Source organism: Mixophyes fleayi, chromosome 4, assembly GCF_038048845.1.
Source record: "Mixophyes fleayi isolate aMixFle1 chromosome 4, aMixFle1.hap1, whole genome shotgun sequence".
In the NCBI taxonomy this organism is placed as follows: Eukaryota; Metazoa; Chordata; class Amphibia; order Anura; family Limnodynastidae; genus Mixophyes; species Mixophyes fleayi.
Genome location: NC_134405.1, coordinates 165,672,653 through 165,682,150, shown reverse-complemented (window position 1 = coordinate 165,682,150; position 9,498 = coordinate 165,672,653). Strand labels below are relative to the sequence as shown.

At 39.4% G+C, this 9,498-nt stretch overlaps 1 protein-coding gene across 1 annotated transcript in view; it reads right to left on the bottom strand.

Moving 5' to 3' along the window:
* Positions 1–8,181: 8,181 nt before the first annotated feature.
* CDHR3 (cadherin related family member 3) overlaps positions 8,182–9,498 on the bottom strand; it is a 47,339-nt gene continuing 46,022 nt past the window's right edge. Inside the window, 1 exon segment of the mRNA XM_075205275.1 lies at positions 8,182–8,617. Coding sequence (XP_075061376.1) covers positions 8,259–8,617 — 359 coding nt within the window. The 3' untranslated portion in view covers positions 8,182–8,258.

The window sequence follows — 9,498 nt, the reverse complement described above, 5'->3', positions numbered from 1 at the left end:
CGCTTTCACTCCTAGTGATCACGCTACTCTCACCTATCTCAGCCATTTTCTCATACTTGCGCTGAGCCTCTAGTACACTAACGGCATGGGCAATGGCCGAAATCACAGTGGGTTCATCTTCACTTTCAGATACACTTGATTTAAACTGGTTTAAAACAGGATACAACTTAGCAATTTTTCTATTTTCAGTTTTAACAACGGCTGTACTTACCCCTCCCGCCACATAAGGTGGCGGGGGCGCGCTTGCGCTGAGTTCGCCACGCTTCTCAACGGTTACATCTGCCTTGCGCGCGCTTTTCGCCACGCCTATTTCCGGTTTGCATTCGCTGCTCTGCCACGTGTTACCTTCCATTTGCCACAATTTTAAACAATCATTATGTCTATTTCTCTTTTTCGTTGACTTGATCAACCATATTTTATCTTTTACAGTATTCAGTACCTCTGCATTAAAACTCCCTATTGTTGGGAAAGGCCTATCACAGTCTTTGGTCATCCCGACCCACGTGTCACAATACACAGTTGCATATGCACCATATTTCTTACACATGAGAAACCTCGCTGAACCAATAGGGCCTTCCTTAGGCAGTACACTGACCATCTCTAGCGTATGCTTAGCACCCATGTTGAACAATATACCTTCTACCCGGAACACAGACACACCGCAATGCTCTGTTCCTTCCGGGCAAATGTGAAATACAGACACACCTCAATGCTCTGTTCTTTCCACCTAATAATTTCAACTCTGTTGCTATACTCACCGCTAGAGATCTATAATACTCGGTGAACGTATTTCCTTTAGCCGCGTTCACTCGCTTTTCTCGCCCCTGGCGAGGATCCCTAATACAGAAATATCACTGTGGGCCCCAAGGGCTATCAGCTCCTCGATACCCTGGCTCAACCACAAAAATCTGCTGAGTTTATTATCGCTGGGAGCGCAAGTTAATACAATCAACCTGCCTTTCCAGTATAATTCCTCCTAGCTGCTTCACCAATTCGCACTAACGGTGCGATCGGATCGCACTGCCTACCAATACTAATTATTAGCAAACCTTGCGATCTATTGGTAGCGCTTTGCGAAAACCCGGTTTTCGCATTCGGTATACCTGCCCTGTATACCGTCCTTCAGTTGGGCAATCCGCCTCGTCAGACAGCAACTGAGCACAATCCACAACAAAACAGTGTATCTACGTTACAACATCACACACTATACACCTTTTCTGCGCAGAAAATCAAAAGTTCCCAACAACAGTAATAATACCTCAGAGGCTTTCACAAGTAATTATACTATACACGTACAATAACTATCAAAACGATTGTTTAACCACGTGGCAAGTCTACCGGAAGTTCGCGTACGCACAGCAGGAAATACACATACGCTAAGCAATGCAATACAGTTAAAACGCACAATGACAGAAAAAAGAAACAGTTTTCTCTTTTGTCCCTAGGTTCTAGTTAGCGTGCCCTAGATAATGCAAAACGGACATTCGGTTTCACAACACAGAGTAAAATTCAGGTTTTGAACACAATGCGTTCTTACCCGTTTATGACGCGTCTCCACCCTTTGTTGAGGAACCGAAATCCGTTGGTCTTGCGTATCATCGGCAATGAAACCTCCAAAGCTCACGAGCCCCCAAATTGTTATGTGCGTTTTATCGCTAACCAATAACGATTGTCGAACCTCGATTTGTGTTTCCAAAGCACAAAGATTTATTCGCAATAAGTGGAAAAATATGCTCAAGCGAAGTAATAGTAAATACAGCCGTTACTTATCGCAGGCGCTCTGGATCCAGTGCAGTCATTCAATCCTGAAGTCTGGGGACAAGATGTCTGCACTCTGGATCACAAGCTGCTGCTTATATACACAATCAAATACAGTAATACAATGAAGATGGTATAGCTTGCATCTATTGGTCCGGGTCTCAGGAATGTCCAAGGGGTCGTCAATCATTGGCTGGTTCATCCTAAGGAATCCAAAGGAGGGGGTCATCTCTGCAGGGGGTATGCTCTGCTCTTCCCGCCCGGATTCCTTAGTCTTAAGTAGTTCATAATTTCCTATCATTTATAACTTGCGTATGCACTCTGCGATTCCCTCGTAGAGTGAATCAAACAGTAGGATATGTAATAAGGTTCATTATGATACCACTCATGATGTTATTCCTTTAACCCATTCCGTGTATTTCACTAATATGCATGTAACTCTGATATATCATATAAATACTACTATATTTCGACATAACTGACTATGTGTTGCAACTACCATTAATGTGTACTATTTTATAAGTATGCGTGTTTGTGCGAATGTACGGTAAAAGACCGATTACTGTTGCTGCCACGTGTAGTGGATGCGTACGCCCTTTCACGCCGTAGCGTGCCCTTGTACGTCATAGCGTACCGTACGCATCTTTTCAGACAAAGACAACCAAGTTTGCTAGACTTTAATTGAAATGACTTTATCCAATTTGCTGACTTCGACATAGGGCCTGATTCATTAAAGCAAAAAAAAAATGAGTAACTTTGCGCCTTCGCAAAACCATGTTGCATCGGAGTGGGGATGTAAATTTAAAATGTGATGGCAGATTTATAGTTGGTGTAACGCATGTCCTAGATCAGCTTTAAATTTCAGTGTACAAATAAGCTATCAAGTATTTGTGTGCTACATGAAAAAATAGACAGTATTTAACTTATGTGCAAAAATAAAAAACTAATTTGCATCCCTTGCATTGTAACATTTTTGTGTCCAGGAGAAAACTTGCTCATTTGCCTTACTCTCATTAATGTATCAGGCCCATAATATCATAGTTCCTGTTTTGGGACCCTCATCACCTTATAATGCAGCTAACAAAATAATTTGGAACGGTAACTAGTGAAATATGAAATATAAACATAAAAAGCTTGTTCAAACAAGCACACTTGAGCTTTCTCCAATCATTGATTTCTGTGCAAAAGTACAAGCTCTGTTTACACAAACCACCGGATAAGTAAGGGTCAAAGAGAAAATTCAGAATCGAGCATGCGCTGGTTACTCATTTTTTCCTCTGACCGGGATTTAGTGTTTGCATGAACAGCTCTTTCATTGTAGTGTAGGGATAAATTATCCAGGCCGTGAGCATTTTACCAGTGGTTTTCCCACTATACTATTTGCAATGTTGTCCTCGAAAATCCAGAGTTTGTAGTACCATGTGTGGATCCACATCAGGACCACTGCCACTCTTGGAAGCATGCCGGATGGTTCAAAATATACAGAAAGGTCTAACTTGTCCTTACAAATCACAATGCCACCCTAATTGTTGATTAATTTTAATTAATCACAGTGCACACCAACTAGCATTTTATTTCTATTCTGTACTATGAATTTATTGTACAATACATAATTTAACCTGCCCTCCCAAGTGTCACACCAGCTGAATATTCCTCGCTTATTATCAGTTTTGCATTTCAGTTGACTGGAAGATCTCCTTCTAGATCCTTCACGACATCATGTGTGCAAAAAAGGGTAATGTGAGAGAAAAAGATGGTGCAGGCCGTGCAAGATGCACTTGCACAGCCTGCAAGTCACTTTCCTCCCTACACGCTGTCTGCTCTAAAATGGTAGATGAGAACAGGGGGGAGGGAGATATATATATATATACTGTATATATATATATATATATATATATATATACACACACACACACACACACACACACACACACATTTTGGAATTTTACCCCCCGGAAACTTTGATCTCACAGTGGCTTAGTGGCTAGCAAATTTTGCCTCACAAAATTGGGATTGTTATGTCCTCTCCGTGTTGTATGGGTTTCCTCCAGGCGCTCTGGTTTCCTCCCACACTCCACAAACATACTAGTAGGTTAATTGGCTGCTATAAAAATTGACCCTAGTCTCTCTGTCTGTGTGTGTTACGGAATTTAGAATGTAAGCTCCAATGGGGCAGAGACTGATGTGAGTAAGTTCTCTGTACAGCGCTGCGGAATTAGTGGCGCTATATAAATAGCTGATGATTATGATTTCTCCAATTCTGAATTGCTAATCTCTGTTGGAAATATTTGGTCCTGAATGATCACTTCTACAAAAGAATCACTTAACTGCTTAGATTACTTATAATGTATCTATTGGCTCCTCTTCCATTTCAGTTTACAAAGAGCTTCCCATGGACAAACAACCATTTGCCTAATTTTCCTGATATATCTGGGAATTCAATTACCCAAAACTAGTGAAGTTAGCATTTAAAAAAAAACAAGGGTAAAATAAGAAAAGATTATATGTGACCTTTATCTTTTGTTTTCAATGTTTAGGCATACTTGCCTACTCTCCCGGAATGTCTGGGAGGCTCCCGAATTTCGGGGAATCCTCTCAGACTTCCGGAAGAGTAGACAGCCCTCCCAAATCCTAAAAAATGCCAAAATTCACGGCATTAAATATCTGGGACGGGGCTTAATTGTGTCATTAAGCCCCGCCCCTGCCCTTCAATACAGTGACTTTAGGCATTTTCTAATGGGGGCATAGCTATGATGATGCAACTACGTCACCGCGCCCCCTCCTACCCATGTCCTCCCAGAGGACAGGACAGAGTCACAAAGTCGGCAACTATGTGTTTAGGCCTTGCCTCTGACTTCCTCTGCTCATTTATTCACATGTCACAGGAACAATAAAATTAGTGCTAAATCTCCAGTGTATCAAATATACCTGCCTGTCTTTAAAGCCTAGGAGAGAAAAAACTGTATATGCCTGTCCTTGGTGGTAACCTGATCGTATTATTACTAGTTGTCTCCTCTCTTGTAGAAAGCTTGCATCACTCCAATTTGATTGACATCCTTTATTTAATTAATCCTTTCAAGTAGCAAGGAACAAGCTTACAACATGCCAAGATTATATACTTAAGATTATAATAGAATAAATTAAAGGTCAGTAAACAGATACTATTATTTACTAGTGACGCACAAGTCATTTTAAAAGCTACTCTATATCCTAATTATTAAATCATTATGAAGACATGCCATTAAAGTATATACACAAACAAATACTGTGGCAAAATAACTATCAATAACCTTGTAACTTTATTCAAATATCAACAAAGAAGGGATTTAGGGTGGAAGCCTGAAAATTTATGTTAGATATATGAAATTAGCAATCTCCAACACTGACACCTAATAAAGCAGTATAGACTATAGACCTTATGTCTTATATAAAAACGACTTTACATTTTTTATTATATATAGAGACATGTTTTAACTTCAAACTATCTATATGATGCGTTTGTAATCTTTTAAATTAGGTTACTTTTTTCACTCTGATAATTCAAAACACAAACCTGGTTTTGCAGAAGTCAAAAAGTGTGAATCAGCCATTCCTAGTACATTTAAACATGGAGTATTCTTTAGTTTTTTAATGAATGTTTACTAAAATATAGCATGTGTTTTTATATATTAACACGAGGGTGGGACAGTGGCAGGCTCCCAGTGTGGGCTACCTTGGGCTGGGACACTTGGCCACCTGCATTTTTTTTTCCCTTTAAAATTTTCCTAATAGGCTGCTGAGTCTGGTCTTGCCCTCTGAGCTAAAACTTGGGGGGGGGGGGGGGGGGAAGTGTTGCCTTATTATTGAGTCCAAAGCCAAAAAGGAAACTAAATGACCATATAAATCATTAACTTCATTCTTCAGATTTTGTAAGAAAATGTCTGTATTTCCACATTTCCCTATATTATTCTGAAATATTCTTCTTGCCTAATCCAAAAAAACTATTCTTTGTTTTGGCACACCGTTTTGAGAAACACTTCCTTCATGTTTCACCTCACATTCCACAATGAAATGTCGATAAAATCACCAGAGTATAATTCCGCACCGTTAATGATTCAGTACATTCAACCAATTGCACATAGAGGCTGGTCCTGATTTCCATCTGGTAATCTGATTTATTATACATTATCTCATTTACAACATTTGATCTTTAACGGCACTTGTGTACACACTCCCTAATGGAAATCTTGGCACAAGGTTTTGACAGTCTCATAGTAGAGGTATTTGGTCTTTGCTGGTTCTCTTTCACATTCTCCTGTGAAATACTTTCCAACCAAAGCATGTCATCAAACTGCACGTTGGAGAGTAGATTAGTGGATTATATTCAGACAGTAAAGGAAAATAATAAAGAATATTACACATATTTATCTTTTTTAAGAACTGGTTCTCAAACACATAAAACATGGACTTTACGCATTGGGCCACCAGAAACAAGACACATATATCACAGAGCAATACCATTTGATATACATCCCTGTATTTACACCTTTGCTACTTTTCCACACTGTTTCATGGTTCAAACCACCAACTAATCCAATCTGTAAGAAAGTAATTACATTTTGATGTGCAACAGAGGGCCAACCCTGCCACCCTATGCACAACTCCACGCCCTTTAATATGCCATTTTTAAATGACATCCTTGTAATGCATGTAAAACCTTATACAATCTCAGAGGCTCAGCAATTCCTTCCAAATAATTTTTTTTGATTTCTTTAATTTAGTGGCACAGAGAAGCAATAAAAGTTTCAGGAGCAGCAGGCTATAGAATAGTAATACTAAAACCCTTCATAGGATTATGCATCTACGTATTGCTGTGCTGATAAAATGAAACATATGGGCGGATTCAATTCAGCAGGAGGTCCCGTAGGTGCTTTACACAATAACATTCCACATTGTAGTTTGGAATTAAATCTCCCCTCATTTTTGGGGTGCGATTAAAAATTAGCAGAGCTTTCTCTACCTTAATAATGGGGAGTGTGCAGAGCCTCACCTCATGCCAGGCTCCTATGGGACTTTGTGCTGAATTGAATCCCCAGAGTAGAGTTTTGGGAAATTAACCTGATAATAAGGCAGAATTAGGGAAAAAAAGGGACCAATCATATTAATACAAGCTATAAAAGTAGTGCATGTGAGTCGTGTGACTGTATATACAGCAGCTTCACTAGTGATCTGATACCCAAGTAAGAAGAGCTATAACAGGAAGCCTGACTTAAGGTGACTATGCACAGACAGATCCCAGTGTTTGGCACTTGGGTTGAGTGGAAGAATCCTGTGGCAAATCCATGTGTACATACTGACATCTGATATACCCTGATTAGATGTAGGTCAGGATTGGTGGTTGCCTTGAATCATGGCATCTATGGGCAGCTTTCACCTGAGCAGCTCCTGGGTAGAGGGACTGTCCTGAGCAGAGCCTGATTTTATGAAAATCCACATGGCTATATGGACCAAATGGTGGCGCCAGCAGGGTACTATAGTTTTCCCTTAATGATGGCATGAGGTGAGCCGCTCTGGACGTGCCTTGCTGAGTACGGATTAGGTTACAAGGACCTGATTATTCAAGAGTAAACCATACTTTTTAATGGGATGTATTTTGCATCTTCCAGTTATATTTTGCCTAGAAATGTGCTCTTCTGCCACATTTAAAACCCCAAAAAGTGACACATGTAAAATAGACAGTCCTAGTTTCCTCTCATTCTAATAATTAATTTAAGACACAAATGGTTCTAAACCATGCAATATATTATATGAAAATTATAAAGTAGAAGGAACGCAAATGAGGATGCATTCACTGTTATGATGGTTTTTCCACAGACTGGGAAATGGACATGCATCAAATATTGGGTGCATTTGCACAATAAAAGAAATGGTAACTAACAAATGGCAAACAAGGTTGATTGTTGTTTGTTAGTTAGTAGATACAAAATCTCCCCTGAGCTATGAGCGTAATGTAAATCCCACAATCTTACCCAGGTTGTGCCGAGACATATTGTATATTAAATAAGCCTTTTATATTGTGTTTTACATATCTAGAAAAGTCATGTCCTTTGTGATGTGTGATTGGTTGGATGAGAAAAGTAAATTCAGCTACTGGACAAATTGCTCATTTCTTGTACTGCTTTATTATTTCATTATCTTGATACCACAAACAAAATTAACACAAAATTAATGCCATTCATATTAATTATAATATATTCAGAAATATGTATATGTAAATATATAAAAATTGTACTGTGACACATTAGAGTGCTGGACAGAGATTAAATAATTCATATACAGGCGGGTAGCAGAAAACTGGCATGTACGACCTACAGTACTCCAGTTGTTGATGACATACGTCTCATTCATTGCTCAGTCGGCTAACTAAGTTTAGCAGCAGCTGGAGTGCTAACGGATGTCAATGACAGCATTCACAATGCAGATTAATGCATTGAGGTATATTGCTTCATGCCATGATCATTTCACTCAATTGGAGTTCTTGGCATTTTAGGAGATACCTTTGGAGTGAGTCTTGGTAAAAGGGGAGATCTGCTGGGAGGATTTTTATTTTCAGGCTCTATCTTGACTGTTTGTTCAGGTGTTTGAAGTTTGTTTGGGGTTACAGGCTTTGTAGGATTTATCACTTCTTCTGCTTTGACTGCACTATTGGGAATTTTGTCCTTCTTGCTTGGGGTACCACTTGATGTTATTGGAGGGGATGGTTGTTCAGTTAGATTCACAGCCATTTTCTGTGATGTATGTTCTGGGTTTATTGGGTTCTTTGTGTCCTTCCATCTTCTTGCCCCAGACTTTGAATTATATTCATAGATACTACCTGTAACTATAAAAAAAAAATCATATATTTTAGTTATAGTACACAGTAAAGTGGAAGTGGCTGTAGATGCTTTGCATAGTGTGGCTGTGGCTGTTTTTCATCATCTACAAGATGACTGACTTAGAATCATTATACATACATGCCAACTTTTAAGATTTCTTCCCCGGAAGATCCGGGGGAGAAGTCACTATAGCCCCGCCCCCACTATAAAAAGCCGACATTCACGGCATTGAGTGGAGGGGGTGGAGCTTAATGACATGGTTAAGCCCCGCCCCCTCCATTCACTGCCGTGAATTTTTGCAAATGCGGGAGCTTTGCCTACTCTTCCGGGAGTCCGTGAGGACTCCCCGAAATTCGGGAGCCTCCCATGAATGCCGGGAGAGTAGGCAAGTATGTCATTATATGATGTATTTAATAAGTCTTGGCGTAGGTAGACAGTCTATGACAATTAAATCCCACATACAATGAAACAGGATGTGATCATAGTAATTCTGTAGTCTGGTATTGTTGCTATTTTAGCACAAATGACTCCTATCTCTGCCATAACAATCTGTCTTGTTATATGGACTCATACCCACTGACTTTATTTTTTAACTGTTTATTTTAAAATGACGATAAACACATGAAAAACAAAGGAACACAGTGTTCTTTAATGCAACATAAACACAACAGGAAATGAAAATAACACAGAGTAGAACAACACATTGGCAGCATGTCATTGCAAATATTTTGCATAAAGGCAAATTGAAAACAAGAAAGAGACTAGAAAGAGAGCAGAGCGCCTGTTAGGAGGTAGTCAAAAGCATGAAAAGAGCAAATATAAAGTAGAAAACAGCAACAGACAAATAGGTAGTGGGTAGAAACATATCAACCGTAGTGTATTGTAT